This window comes from Numenius arquata, chromosome 6 (assembly GCF_964106895.1).
Source record: "Numenius arquata chromosome 6, bNumArq3.hap1.1, whole genome shotgun sequence".
In the NCBI taxonomy this organism is placed as follows: Eukaryota; Metazoa; Chordata; class Aves; order Charadriiformes; family Scolopacidae; genus Numenius; species Numenius arquata.
Genome location: NC_133581.1, coordinates 58,105,190 through 58,121,228, shown reverse-complemented (window position 1 = coordinate 58,121,228; position 16,039 = coordinate 58,105,190). Strand labels below are relative to the sequence as shown.

The 16,039-nt window shown below is 40.2% G+C and overlaps 1 protein-coding gene across 1 annotated transcript in view; it reads right to left on the bottom strand.

Annotated features, from left to right (window-relative positions):
- Window positions 1–16,039, bottom strand: part of TTLL5 (tubulin tyrosine ligase like 5) — a 128,378-nt gene that overhangs the window by 60,685 nt on the left and 51,654 nt on the right. Inside the window, exons 23-28 of the mRNA XM_074149099.1 lie at window positions 15,805–15,951; window positions 13,380–13,483; window positions 10,462–10,595; window positions 9,706–9,819; window positions 8,895–9,305; window positions 7,236–7,426 (exon numbers count right to left, since the gene is read on the bottom strand). Coding sequence (XP_074005200.1) covers window positions 7,236–7,426; window positions 8,895–9,305; window positions 9,706–9,819; window positions 10,462–10,595; window positions 13,380–13,483; window positions 15,805–15,951 — 1,101 coding nt within the window. The remainder of the gene's footprint in view (window positions 1–7,235; window positions 7,427–8,894; window positions 9,306–9,705; window positions 9,820–10,461; window positions 10,596–13,379; window positions 13,484–15,804; window positions 15,952–16,039) is intronic.

The following is a 16,039-nucleotide window of genomic DNA, read 5'->3' as shown; positions in this document are numbered from 1 at the left end:
ACTGGAAACAGTTTTTCAAGAGAGGGGATGTAATTGATACTTACATAATCACATACTATTTCCTATCCTGTTCCTTAAACATGCTAGTAATTTTTGTTCGTCGCCTTTACTGCTTGACTTAGAATAGGCATCTCCACTGAGCTTTCCACAACAAAATTCATTTTTTCTTCCCTGAATGATTAATTTAAAGCTTATTACTTTAAGTAGTTAAAATTATTGCTTGTCATGTAATCAGTTATTTGTAAACACTGAGCTTCATCTCCCATTGTCAACTGCCATCATCTTGCCCAGTTAATGCAGTTAGATTTCTCTTAGTTTTTCTCGTAATAATAATAAAAAAAGAACACAGACGTACTCACAAATTACCAGGAGGTAGGCTCAAGTTTAAGTTTAAGTCTACAGCACACACGTAACTTCACAGTAATTGAACACCTGGACACTTGTAGCCCACATTATACCGACGGCAAGAAGTTACCTCATGTAGTAAACATGAGCTGCGCAAGCGTGTGTTCACATGGATGAACACTACAGAGTGGTTAATCTACTGTAAATTCACACCCCGTAATACCTTGCAATAACTTGCTTTTATATTCATTCTTTAGGCAATAATATGCTAGTCACTATGAAACTCCTCCTTTCAAATATTTAATTTTGCGCTCCATCGTGTGCATTCTGTGCCTACAGTTATCCACTTACTGTACAGCAAACCAGCTAGTTATTCTTTTGGTTGCTTTCTGGTTTCAATCTATAATAAAACTTTACCTCTCACCCTACAGATACCTGGCTGGCTTAACAGTCCTTGCTGAAAGCTTGTCAAAAACTTTTTTGAAAGTTTGAACAACAAGAACCAGTTTCACCAGATGCCGTTTTTCTCAGTTCAAAGAATTTTAATAGATCAAGACATGAGCTGGGTATTTTGGAGGGTTTTTTTGGGGGTCTGAATTATGTTTATCTAGGTGAATTAAGATTCCATTTTTATTTCAACTCAATATATATCTGCTAGTAGAACAAGACTCGCTGCTTAAATTTACAGGAGCCTTTAGGGTCCTTATTACAGATAAGCACATTCCTGGCCTTTCTGTCCTCTGTAACAGCTTTACCACTGACCACACCTTTCAGTAGAAACTCTTCCCCTTCACTGTTAATTTCTGAATTCCTAAATGTACCTTCCAGCCACAGAAGTCTCACAAAACATGCTTTGCCTGTCTCTTCTCCTAGGAGCTTAACTTCATTACCTGGAAAGAAAAATGTAGCTCCTCGGTATCTACTATAGTGAAAAATAACGCAAAAGAAATTTAGTACCTCTAATGCCCATATCCTCCAAAATTTGCTTCTACAGACTGAGACTATATCCCCACTGAATTAATAAATTAATCTATCAATATCATATTTAAGGAAATCTGTTTCCCTGTGGCATCCCCATGTGTCTCCCTGGCCAATAACCACATCATTCACAAGTCTGCTACCTTTGATATCTCCAAGATCTTTCCTCCCTGTGTCTCCCTAAATTACAAGCAAGAAGCAGCGCACACTGCATCTAGTTCCAAATTAGAAGCCTGTTCACTGCTAATTAATATGTGGATTCTGACTGGCTAGGCAGCAGTCCAAACAGAAGAGAGATATTGAACTCCATTTTAGCCCTCAACTGAAACACTACCATGGGCTTTGCACTTCTACACACTTAACATTTTTCACGAAACAGGTAATAACATACTGTCCTCAAGACTAATTTAGTTGAAACTTGGGGAATTTGGACAAGGACTTTCTCTTTCTTACTTGCTCTCTTATAATGTTTTGAGCTCAGATATCTCCTTGTTATCCTACTCAGACATGGACTTCTCAGGTTAATGCTGCATCCTCAAAGGCATACATTTTCAGAGAGATCTCTGTGTTGCTTGCTCCCAAACATACTGGGTAGTTAACTAGAGGAACACTTTTTTTTTGATACTGTGGACACTGATACAGTTAGATGGCAAGTACTGCAAAAATCAGTCAGCATTTGAAAGATCTCTTACAGATAGAAGTACATAACTCTCACTGTTTGTCAAAACCTCAAAATCAGCTTTACTATTAGACTTTATGTAATCATAAAACCATTGTAAATATGTTAAGTAAATAAAATCAAACAAAATTCCTCAGAATTAAAAACTACCGTTAATTGCTAACAGCTATATTTAACAATAAAGATTCTCCCTAGCAGCTTCACTGTATTTATTTATTTGTAATGCTGAATATTTATCTTTCATAACCTAACTTGAGATTGTCATACTTCGGTGTGCCCTTAAGGCAGTGCCTTTCCTGCACCTACCATTAAAGACAGTTCCAGAAGCTACCCAAACAGCTGCTCCTTTTCTAGTCTAAGAATAATACTGTTCCTCTTTTCTCTCTAGTCATCTCTCTCTCATTCCTGCAACTGGGCAGTAAGGCATCATACATACAGTGATGCAGGGCATTAAGTAATGATTCTTATGGGTATACAATTCCTATTGTATACCACTGTGAGGGCACCCTTGTTTCCTTCATGTTGCAAACATGAAGATGCACTGACAAAATTTTATAAAATGTAATGAAAAAATATTTTCCAAAGGCAAAATATTCTCACACACTTTGTGAGGCTGTCTGTGAGGACTGAAAATTAACTGTGTACAAGGGTATGAAGCCGCACATCAGTAATGCTTTACCTTCCTACCATCTCCACCTCCCATATTATAAGTGTTCACTTTATGAGTACCATTGTGAAGTTCCCGTCTGGTGTCTCAGAAGTGAATGGAGAGGGCTAGCAAGACAGAAAGCTGACATAATCACAAAAAACTTTTTTTCTTAAGAGAACAGATTTTGAATATCTTGTTCAAAGCTCGTCAGATACTTACACTTAAAATTTTCCCCTTTGAACATTGTCATTTCAGCAATAAATTAAGCTGATTTAATTCAGAGGGTAGAACACACAGGTGTAATATAGAAGATGTGAAACAGGTGCTTTGCGCATGGGTAGGAAACAGTGAAGAACAGCAGGGACTGGAGAGGGACAGAGGTGGATTCCCAACCAGAATGGCAACATCATTCCAAGCACAGCTGTTGAGGCTACATTCCTGGGAACCCCGGAGACCCATGCTAGTACACGGATACCAGAAGCAATTCTCACAGAATGGGAATGGAAAACAAGCTTCCCAGCTGCTCTTGGAAGGATGCAATGTATTCAGAGTACCCCCACCCCCAAGACACAGCTGGGCACAACACAGGAAACCAAGGCACAGACAAAGGCATTCAACTCTCACAGCAAAGTTCTTGCCCTTGAAAAAGAAATACAGTCCACAGCAATAGTAGTATTTTCAAAAGTCTCTTTCACACACTCCCTCCAAATCAATAGTCCTAATCTTACCATTAAACATAATTAAATCCAAATATTAAGTCCCTCTCATATCAGCCAGGAACTTTCCAACAAGGAGACTAACTCCAAGTTTCTGAAGCGGCTTTAAACAATTGTACTATTTTTATTATTTAGGTGAGTAATGTTCTCTTCCAGCGGTTGTCCTCATGTCAATTTATTTTAGAATGCTTATACTTTAAATGGACTATTATATTTCAAGTGGCTTAAACAGAGGAGGGAAAAGGGGGGAAATAACAATTCAGAGTCACCTCTCTAGAAATGCACAGGAAAGTAGTGCCCTTTTTAACTAAATTGACCTTATACAAGCCCTGACTCTAACCTTCTCTCAGCTTTCAATCCCCTACTTCTCCTGTCCTGAAGCCACTGCAGTTTCATAACTGAGAGTCCCCAAACACTCCCATCCCAAGTCTTTCCCCCTTTGACCTCATACCAACGAGGTCTGACTTCTCGCTTCTCTCTAGCTGTTTACCAAATCTTCTCCACGTGTTTCTCCATCTCTTCTGCTCCTATCATCCCCCCTCCTGGTTCAGACCAAATCCTTGTCTGCCCAAATCTGTAACGACATGGCGCTCCTAAATAGCTTCAATAATATCTACCCTTCTGCAAAATACTTTCCAAACCACCAGCCTACTCTGTAATGCCTGCACTTCTCCAATTCATCCAATCCACACTCCATTCAAATTCAAAATTCAAATATACATCCATACCTATGGCTCAATGCTGGGTGTCCTGGTTTGAGGTCCCTCAACAATGAGCCCAATCCTTGCTTGGCTCCTCCAGTTTTGCCTGTACAGGCACTTGCTGCCATGCTGTTATGCTTTTATTGGATGCTGGTACCTCATCACCCTTCACTGTCATGGCAGCCTTGTCTTCCTACAGAACTGAAACCCTTGGTCCTTGTTGCAAGACAAAAGAAAAACTGTCCTCAACTAAATCATCCAAATGTTCATACTAAGCAAGCCTCAGGTTTCATCTTTCCAAAGGGATTATTGCAGAAACATGTTGTAATGGTTTCAGTTGGGATAGAGTTAACTTTTTTACTAGCAGCTGGTATAGTGCTATGTTTTGGATTTGAGATAAGAAATAATTTTGACAGTGCGACGGTGGTTTTGGTTGTTGCTGGGCAGTCAAAGTCTTTTCTGCTTCTCATATCACCCTGCCAGCGAGCAGGCTGGGAAGGCACAAGAAGATGGGAGGGGACACAGCCAGGACAGCTGACCCCAACTGACCAAAGGGATATTCCATACCACGTGACATCATACTCAGCATATAAAGCTGGGGGAAGAAGGAGGAAAGGGGGAATTTTTGGAGTTATGGCATTTGTCTTCCCAAGTACCCCTTACATGCGATGGAGCCCTGTTTTCCTGGAGATGGCTGAACACCTGCCTGCCCATGGGAAGTAGTGAATGATTTCCTTGTTTGGCTTTGCTTGCATGTGCAGCTTTTGCTTTACTTAAACTGTCTTTATCTCAACCCACGAGTTTCTCCTCACTTTCACTCTTCTGATTCTATCCCCCATTGCAACTGAGGGGAGTGAGCAAGTGGCTGTGTGGTTCTAGCTACCGGCTGGGGATAAACCATGACACATGGCCTGGAGAATCAGAGTAGAGAGCAGATCTCTAGAACTTAATGGACGCAGGTTCAGGAAGGAAATTCATTGTCAGATAGCACTCCAGCTCTAAACTTTTCATTGACTTGTGAATCCCTTTCTACGCAGTGACAGAAGACCACTAAGACACAACCCAACCCATACTTCTATATTTCAGTACAGAAGCAAAGCCTGTACAAACACCGTGTAGGCCAAAAACAAAATAATCAAGGTCACTCAGAAAAATCTACATTGTCTGCTAGGAGCCGAGACCTTTATTGTTTGCTTGTCACAAGTAAGGGAATTAGCACCTTCATTCTCCTTTTATACGTTTCCCACCTCTTCTGTGGGAAAGCATCTTGGGAGAACCCAGGAGCAAAAAGCAATGCAGCCACATTTACCACAAACAACACATTTCCAGAGCTACCACTGCACTTCACAGCCACTTTCAGACTTGAGTATACCTACGTGGATTGACTGACGATGGCTAAACAGGTTTTCAGCCTCCACCATCTACAATTACCAGAGTATGCTCCTGTATCACTCAACATAGCCATACTCAGGAAGCTACACAGCCCTTCCCACGTAGATCTTTGTGAATTCCTCTCTGGATTCCCCTTCTGTACTTCCTAATTTAACTAGCAGTAGCTAGCTATGGTAGGAATACAGAAGTTTAAAAATCATCTAATAGCTAAATGGTAGCAAGACAACAACTTGGGTTCTCTAGATAGACCTAAGAAACCACAGCAGTTGGAGCCGAGTGGGAAATGAGTGGTTTTAGGGAGAAAGTGAATGAATTTATTTTAAAAAGTTCTTTTCTGAAAAGACTGCAATTAAATAGATGCATTTCAATTTCTTCCCAAATATTTGTTTAGATACTAATTTTTATCCAAGGAGGCAGTTTCCATCATATATTTATCTTTCAACAAATCAGCTTTTTCGGAATGAAAGTGTTTCACTGCCAAATTTTTGAACAGTTTTACTGACAAAGTTAGCTTAAAAAAGCTGAATTCTGATCTCATTAAGAGAACCAAACTGACAGCTCTGAATATCACTGGACAAGCAAACAAGCTTCTCCCGATACTCCCCATACCACTTCAGGCTTTGAAAGATCAAATTCTCCAAGTAGGGTCTGGCCTGATGCAAGATCAGGCCCCAGCATCACTGGTATATTCAGTGCTCACATTCTCTGCTGAGTCCATCAACAAGAAGGCAATCTGGTTTTGTGACTTACCCTTTAAAGTTCAGGACCTATCTGCAAAGACCAGAGTGCCTGTGTTAGTTTTGGAACTGCCCAGATGTAGAAGGGTCCAAAAATCTATTCAACTTCCTAGAGCTGTAAATGCACCTCACCTTTCGAAAAAGCTGTATTGCCAATCATCTAACCAGATACACAACTTCCAAACATAACGCAAAACTGAAAGAAGCAAATAGCTGCAGCTATTACAACTATTAAATATGCCTCAGAAAACTTAGCAGAACATCACTGTTAAAACAATACTTCCAAAATCAAACTATCAGAACAAAGATACTTGAACTGTTTGTCACTAGCAAGTAAAGAGGGAAAAAAATTCATTTCCAAGGTCGTGTCTATCCTGGAGAACGTCCAGTTGGAAGCTTAATTACTGAAAATTGTCCAACTTGAACACATTTGATGCACACAACTATAGCATATTATAAAGAAAAAAAATGACTACATGTGTAGCCATTTAGGACACAACAAAAAGAAATATGAAACTAAGTGGAATTCTACTAGAAGCCAATCTAAATTTGATCTATACCACCATGCTTAGGCACAAGGATTATCATATCCCATGCTAGCAAGTACTTCATTATGTCTTTAAAATGTTATTGGAATACAGAATTTACATCAGAACCCATTCTGCAGACTTCCATTCCCAGCACTGCAATGACATACTGGAGGAACAAGGAAGCAAATTGCATGGAAGCGCAAGTCTGAGAAGACTTGGTTTTATTGTTTAATAAGACCAAGCATAGATCTGGTTTTTTAATACATATTTTCTAATCCTCTGCCCAGTCTCGCTTTCTTCTATGAAAGGACTTTAGCAACGTTCTCGTCATTTCACAGAAAATGAAAACTCTTGTCACTGTGAACACTTCACAACAACAATATGACAGAAATCTATTTTCATGAGATTTAATCCTTCCAGCATGTCTCAGCCCAGCCCAGTGACGACACAGAAGTCTGTGACAGACTTTTCTGTTGTTACAGGGACTCTAGCTTTACTGCTTACATACCTGTTGTGTAAGGAGACTGATGTGGCTTGGTGGGGAATATTGACAGGCTGCTTGCTTTTCTGCTAGCTGCTGCAGTTCTGATGCTACCATACTGGGACTGTAACATTTGTCCTGGGAAGAAGCATCTTCTGCATCTTTGTGCACCCTGGCTGAACCCACACGCTGCCCACTTGGACTGCGATGGCACAAACCTACCAAAGAAACATTTGGATATGTTTAGTGAGTGATGCATCTGACTCTCTCAGCCTGCTGATCACATAAATACAAAAGCAGTTTTTTGATACATTCTGCAGATTCTAGAAAAAATACAGCCTTCTATTTTGTATGGGTAATGCCTTATATGAGCTTTTGTCAATTCCAAACCTGTATTGCCTTTATAATAACGTATCTGATGGCACCCAATTCCAGAGAATATCAGCTGCTGTAATCTAAGTTACATCTATGAAGTTTTTCCTTTAAAACAAATGGATACCTTTAAATAAGCTACTCAGTTGGGATGTCAGATTTATTTTAATGCTAGAAAGGTTGCTGATATATACATAGCAACCCTAGTGAACATGTGCTGACCCTGACCTACAACCTAAAGCAAATGCATACCATCATTAAAAAAATATATATATATATTATCAGGACCACAGCTGTTAACCTGTGTGTGGTTCCCAAAACTTTCCTAATAGATTACAGTCTGCATCCATAAATTCCTACAGCTTCATCTACTCTTTAGATTCCTTACACTCTAAAGTTGCATTGCTCAACTATGTTCTACCCCAGCAAGGTAAACGAGAGGTCTCTAGATCTTGTATTTAAGATACTCTTGGATATGGTAGTGCTGAAAAGTCCTAGAGAACAAGATACAGTAACAATTCATTCGGATCTTTGATTTTTGAAGGTCTTGACACATCTTTAAGTATTCAACAATTATGAGGGTTTGTTAAAGGATTTCTCTGCATGATAGAGAAACACAGAACTAAGAACAGCACATAGACTGAGACAGGACTGCTAACCAAAACTACATTAAAATCACTTAAAGATAAACTAGAGATCAGTAATACAATCAAGTGAAAAAAAGTGAAAATGTTCTTTCTGAACAAGTTCAAAGGCTGAGTTCAAGTTCAAGGCCGAGGGGAGGGCCTTATGGCTGACTACAACTACCTGAAAGGAGGTTATGGCGAGGTGGGTGTCAGTCTCCCAGGTAACTGGTGACAGGACAAGAGGGAACAGCATCAAGTTGTGCCAGGGAATGTTCAGATTGGATAACAGGAAAAATTTCTCCACTGAAAGGGTTGTCGAGCATTGGAACAGGCTGCCCAGGGAAGTGGCTGAGTCACCATCCCTGGAGGTATTTAAAAGATGTGTAGACATGGACTTTAGGGACATGGTTTAGTGGTAGACTAAGTAGCGTTAGGTTAACAGTTGGACTTGATGATCTTAATGGTGTTTTCCAACCTAAACAATTCTATGATTCCCTGTTCATCTGCTCAATAAAAAGGTGCCTTGTGCAAACAAGTCCTGCTTCCTGCACTCCTTTCCATGAGAAATTTAGCACCATTCAACAAAACTCGTAATTCTGGAAATGTAAAATCTCTACCTGCTCCAGAACAGAGATTACACAATCTCTGTACTGAACTAGCAGGTTATTATGGACCCCAGAACACTCACCTACTTTTGCAGAGGATGGTCGGGACAATCTTTGGCTGTAGATCTGAGCAGCTCTTGAAAAAGATGAGAATGGGCCAATAGTGTAGCTACCAGAATGACAACGATGTAACCCTGCAAGGCTAGAAGACTGACTGGACACTGGGTTTGTGAAGACAGAAGAGCTGTCAGGACCTGTGCTCTGTGAGGAGGGCAGCGGGGATGGGGACTGAATCAGCCTGGGACCAACTGGAGGAGCTGGTAATGAATGGTGACCAGGCACCTGTGAATTTTCAGAGCCTGCAGGCTGAGATGGTATGCAGGAACCGGTACTTCTCTGGAACGTGGCACCAGAAACGGAGGAAGAAGCAATAGGAGGGCTGCACCGAGGTAACTTCACTTCAGCATTTAAGGAGGAGGTGGGTCCTTCTGCAACTACACAAAGATAATGAGCACTCTGTATGAGAAATAGCTGCTTTTCAGGTCCTTCGGATAATATCAACACACCAAAGATGTCTTTAGTCAGACACACTGAAGCCAAAATGACCTCATCTACCAGCAAAGACAAGAGGCTCTACATGGTGAATATACTCTTTCAAAGCTTGCCATATCTAGATCTTCCCCCACAGTAGAGCAGCTAACTCTTTCATACTGCTCACTTTGCAGTATTTTTTCTTGGGTTTAAAAGAAAAAACTGCAGAATCTTCCCCAAAATTGGGCATTTGATGCCTCAGTTTGAGCCCAAAGGTTCCAACCTTTGTTTAAAACAGTATTAAAAACAGTATATGCATTCATTATTTTTTTTCTTGATGATGATTTAAGCCAGTTCACTTACGGGTTGATTTAACTTCTTTGGGTTTATAGCCTTTTAATGCTCCTTCTGCACGCAGATCTGCAACTGAACTTTTGAGCTGATCACCTTTTATTTTTTTCACCGCCTCAGGACGCTCTATAACAAAATCAAGGAGTTAGGAAGTAGAATAACGCAAACTGGGATATCATTAGAACAGGACTGCAGAATTTAAACCTTGTCGCAATGGACTTTCTTGCTAATATTTACTGTAAACCATGCAACTCTATTGATCACAATTGTGCTGTCATGTACAGCAGCATAGACTATTAGATATGTATGGCTGGCACTGCACTTCCCTTCCATGGAACACCTAATTAGGCTCAAGTATACAGACTCTGCCCTCCAACAGCTATGCTCACTGCAGGTAGCACAATTTAACAGGCCTTCATTTTTCTCATCCCTTACTTAGATAAGAATGAAAGTAATGAATGATAAGAATCTGTTCATTTCATATCTCAGTGCCTTCAGTTTGCACACTCCCATTTCAGTCGTAAGCCATCATATCTAACTCCTTATAAATGCTAGTCCAGATTCATCCCATTTCACTTCAGGCAAAGAAGGCAGGAGTGCAGTTACTCTAGTCTTCACATATAGAGTCAGTTAAGAAAAAAAAAGTTAAAAATATGCAAACTCACAAAACCTGAGTAACATTCTGGGGGGGTTGTTCTTTTGCCATAGACTGAAGTTAAACTGGATTTGTCTGAGCAACATCACCTCAGAACGGCCTGCAACACTTACCTCCTTGAGGCTGCTTCTCTGACTGATTACTGGTGTTGCTGGATTTCGTGCTTGTGGAGTTTGTTCCTAGGAAGACACTTGCTGACTTGTTTTTGTGTGTGTAAAATGTCAGCACTTCCTCCAGGTCACGTTCACTACAATAAGGAGAGAAGAATGGATGTAAGTGAGTATTCTAAGCTTTTCTGTGTTCACATAACAAAGACAAGAAACAATAAGGAGGCTGAAGAGGGGAGTAGGAAAAAAAAAAAAAAAAAAAAGGTGCGAGGCCAGACAAGCTAATGATTTGCTCAGTTCTGCAGGGTAACGACGGAAGCAAAGAACATGTCTTGGTTAAACCTGAGATTCCCACTGAAACGCCATTTTCTTATGCACTAGAAAATTCAAGGCATTCAGAAACCTTCCCAGGATAAATAAAAAGCAAATGAAAACTCCAAACACATTTTTGGGGAGATCGGCTCAACAGGAGAGATTCAGTTCACAGCTAAATTTGTGAGTCCTCCCCAGGTGCTCTCTAGAAAAAGTAGCCAACTTGTTTGAGAGAAATCAGCTCAGCCTGTTTTAGTCATTGTTAATAGTTTGAATTCAGCTGTGGAGGAAGAAGAGGAAAGAGGAGGGAAGAGCTTGACAATTAGCCAAAACTGCAGGATAAACAAATAGACCAGTCGATATTTTTGTGAATCTCACAAAACTCACATACATTTCTCATTTTCTTTAGAAGAAGAGAGTTTAACTGTCCCAATGGTCTAAGTGGCTATTGGTCACAAGTCAGTATCAGTTACTTGGCAACTCGTATTAGAGCTTGTGCAAGCTGTAATTCTAATTGTTTTGATATCTAACATGCTTTCCTTTTGCTTTATAGTGTTGCTTCAGCATTAGTGAGCAGGTACATGGCAGAGCAAACACCAAAAGCGAGAAGTATAGTGCCAGTAATACTACAATAAAACATAACACAGGAATATAAATTTGGTTAGCAGCAGTTATAATCCTTCAAAATGTCCTCCACGTATCACACTTGGTACTAGTCTTAACTAGCCAGAGCTTTGGTAAAAGCAATGTCTAAAGCCGATCCCACTGGAGTTTTGGCCTTCAGGGCACGCTGCAAATTTCACCTTTTCTCCCAAACCAATAAGAACAGAAGAGAAAAGGAAATGTAAGAATGAAAAATTGTTGGTGGAAAGGTGCTTTAAGGCTTTTAAGTGCATTTACCAGCATAAGTATATACTTTTACATTGCACTGAGGATGTTTAGAAGCAAGGGCTGTAGGATGAACACAATGCCATCCATGCGATATCAAAGTTAATTGGGATTGGCTCATTGATTCTAAGTGGCAACATTTATTATCCATTTTCTCCAGTGTCACATTCACTGTACGGCAGAACAAACAAAGTTGAAATCTACCCCCTCTGCTTAGCTCCAAATGACTAGCTCATTGATTTAAGCTTCAAGCACAACGCAAAATAGTGTCAGATATCAGAGTTTTCAAACATACCTGATACTTCATAAGAAGCAGAAAGATCATCACCAGAAACTGTCTGATTGTTGGCAAACTGGCTTTTGCTGTTCTTTATCACTCAGGCAGATGATCCAGCAAAGACCTCCAGCCCCCGCCCAGACTGTGCATCACACCATGATGGCATGGTAGCCAGTAACATGGAAACAGAAGAGTACACAGTTCTGGCCCAAACAGACACCTCTCAGCATTTCTGGCAAAAAGCAAAATGACCTGCCTTTGGAGGCAACAGTCATTTTAGTGGCCAGAGATGTCAGAGAACCAAGGGCAAGCTGTGGGCCCATGTGATCTGCATTTCTAGTGACAGGAGTAGATGCTATGGTATATGGTAGTCAGATATGTTGAGTATCATTCTGTTATTGAACTGTATCTGAAAAGCAGCAAGATGGAGCCTGTAAATCTGTTGCAGTAATGACTCCATCAATTATACTAGCAAAACATAAAATTCATTGTTATCCTGAGAATGTAGCATCAAAAGAGACTGTAAAGCCTCCCGAACTTAGTTAAGAAGCCTCAGCTATCACCCACTTCTAATCAGACACAAAGTCCTACCCAAACAAAAAAAGAGCGAACAGTTTCATAACCGATCATGAAAAAGAAGCAGTAACTGTCAACCTTCCCAGAGAAGACAGAAGGACATTAAAAAGGCAGATGAACTCTACCTGTCCAGATACTGACAGAGGTCCTTACCCATATAGGCAATATTATATATGGGTCAAATAAAGGAGTCAAAAGAAATCAGTTTATGTGCTCAAATATATATTTTCAGAAGTCTCCATAGTCATGCAGCTATAATACCATTGTTTTTCATACAATGCTACAGGCCATGAAGAGTATTTACCCATCTTTCAAAATATATTTCCTGCCAGATTCTTGTAAATTTAAGGCAGATAAATTTCAGACCATGCACAGTTAGAAAGTGCTGCTTTTTCATTGTAAAGTAACTGCATGCACTGAACTGCCTTAGCAAGCTAAATAAGAGACTAGGATGAAGACAGGGAGTCTAACTCCCTTTCTTCCTCATCTCAAAGTCCAGACCCAGAGAGTTCCTGAAGAGAGGCAGCAAGCATAAGATTTGTTTCTGAGAGCAGAAACTTGAGAGCCAGAGTCACAACAACTGTTCAATCACAGCAGCTCAAGGCCATCTGAGCAGCAGCTCTAGTTTCATTGTCCTTCCGAAGTACCACTGCATTTGCTCCAGCATCACAGGAAAGGAGACCATTAGCTCACCACCATCAGTTTGAAATTTACACAGACCAGGACAACCACTGCTGTCCTTTGGGCATCAGGTGCTACGGTCAATAAAGGTATCCAGAGGCCTTTAGATCAATCAGATAATCTTTAGAACAACCCCATTACCTTCAGGTCTGGGAGATCTTTTGACAAAGGGAATAAAATTCATTCCTACCTTGCTTTGGTAATAAAGTTCTGAAAACCTTCAGGATTCACTCCCTCCTCCTCCTCCTCTTCCTGTTTCTTTTTTGATCGCTTCTGAACCATTTGCTCTGTTTCCTGTTAATAAGCAGTACCAGTGAGTATCCTGTGTAATTACTTTATGATCCAAGGCATAGCTACAGCTCAGAGAAGACAAAAAACAATTCCACAGGATCTAAGAAAAAAGAACTCCAAAGAGCCAAATTATAAGTATTTCACTATGTGCAACAGAATGGATAAATATAGAGAGCCCCAGAGACAGCATGCTAAGCATACACTAAACTCCTCATTCCTCCACTTGACATAACTTATTAGAATTGATTTGCTGAGAAGAGGTCAAGTTTTCACAAATACGTGCCGCTCCTTCAAACATACTCTTTGCTGGGACATGAGGAAGTATTGAGGGGAAAAAAAAATGAAAATAATTCCTTACAGATATTAGGTCCCCTTTCTACTTTTCCTGTTTCTGTCACAGAGTTCCTCAAAATAGCTTTTATCTGAGCATCTGTCCCAAAAGGAGATATTCAGGAAGAAAGGACGTCAAAAATACAAAATTTTATTAAAGAAACTTAATCCAGGAGGTCTGCTGAGGGCATCCACATTTCCTACTGTAAACTACGAGTTCTCCTCTGCAGTTAATTTCTCTTGTCATGCAGAAAATTGCCAAGGGCTTATCTACATACCAAAAATATACTGCTCTAGCAAAAGCAAAGAAAGTAAAACAGTACAGCCTGTAGCAAATATGCATTTATACACTAAAATGTACTGGAAAAAAAGACGGTAAGCCTTCGTGTATGAGAATGGAAGTAAGTTCTCAGATATAAATGATCTATTTTACAACAGCAGAACTTGTTGATACGAGAGGTTGTATTGATACAAACATTTTTGTTAATTAAAAAAACCCTACAGGCCTGTCTGAAATACCAATACCAGCATATGAGCTTTATCTGACCAGACTTGACCTCCACTTCATTGCTTCCTACAGGTACTCTGAGCATTCCCAAGATGACAGGGTCAGATACATCTTTTGAAAGAAAATTCAAGAGGGGGAAGAAGCAGCCACTCTGGGGACACGTCTCTACCCTCCACTACTTAAGTAATAGTCTGGACAACATGCAATCTATTTTACTTAGTTTGCTGGAGGTGGTATTTTTTCTTCTGTGGCATTACAGAAGATACATAATGGCTAGTAGGAGTCCCCTACTAAATATGAAGTTACAAGTCAGTGAAAGAAGTCTGTATGTTGGAATCAGACATCAAAAACCTCATAGCCTAAGAGTCTCTCAATGGCTTAAACATGTATGTCCTAAAACCTCAAGTGATCTGTTCTCACTTGTTTTAACTGAGAAAATATGCTTATGCACCGATTTATTACCAGTTACACAGCTTTATTTTGTGAATTTACTCAAGAGTTAGTAGAAAATCCTCATGTTTGAATACAATTTGAGTGGAAATTATATCCAAAGCAGCTGCGTTCTTCACTCACCACAGAGCCACCCGAGTGTTTTGTGGTTACTCCTAACACAGTAATTCAGTGAGCGTTAGGCATACAAGGCGCTCCCTGGAACAGATTTGGTTCAATACCAACCTTGCCTTGACAGATCAAGTTACCAGATGTCAGTTCTGACAAGCTAATGTAAGTGAACATCCTCTGCTAACAAGTAAGAGCTTGGAGGCCAGTGTGCACAGCAGCCTCCGAGAGCAAAATTTAAACTACCCTTGTTCTAACACTGAAGAAATGCTAGGGGGCAAAGGAAAGGGGAAGCTGTTCCTGCAAAACAAGGATTAACATGAAACCACTATGCTAAGAACAGCCTTTTCTGCATCTTAAGAGGTGAAAATTATTTAAATTAGGACCTATTTCTCCTTATCACTGAGCATGCAGAGTCCCACACTACAGATAGGTAGCAGTCCCTCAGTATACCAAACAAATGATAAAATACATATCTCATACTGTTCTGTATTAAAAAAATTACCCCTAAAGAAGTATCATAAAAATAGGGAGAAATGGAAAGAGGCGTTACAAAGCACTAGAATCGAAGACAAGCCAAAGAAAAAGCAAACACCCAGTTAAATTCCACTTCAACACTTCTTTTTACTTTTATGCACACGATTACCAGATTGCATGTATAATATATAATATAGCATAATATAATGCATATATAATGTAGTAATACTGTTGTCTGACAAATTGAACAGACAAATGTCCTGGTTTGAGGACACTACAAACTACCATCACTGGATGTGCTACTGCAAACAGACCATGTAAATTACATAACAGAGCCTTTAAGACAGCCTGTTGTCTTGACTATTACAGCAGCCCAGCAGGAGATACTTTAGAAGAAGGGAACAGAAACCAAATGGGCTACCAAAAGAAGAATCAAGAAAGGATTACTCACCTTGTTATAACAGATTATGAACTCGCCCAGCTGGTGAGCCAGGGCACGACGACGGTCATTTAGTCCTAAACGACGGCTGGGGAGCAGCATCCTCAAGGACTGTTGAAGATTGCTGGCAGCTCGCTTCAAAAAGCGTACCACAAGCTCCTGCAAGCCAGAGAGACGGTGTTAACAATGGACCAGCTGCAAGATGTGGGGAGGGAACAGAGGTTTTACAGCAGCTAAAGACTGGCAA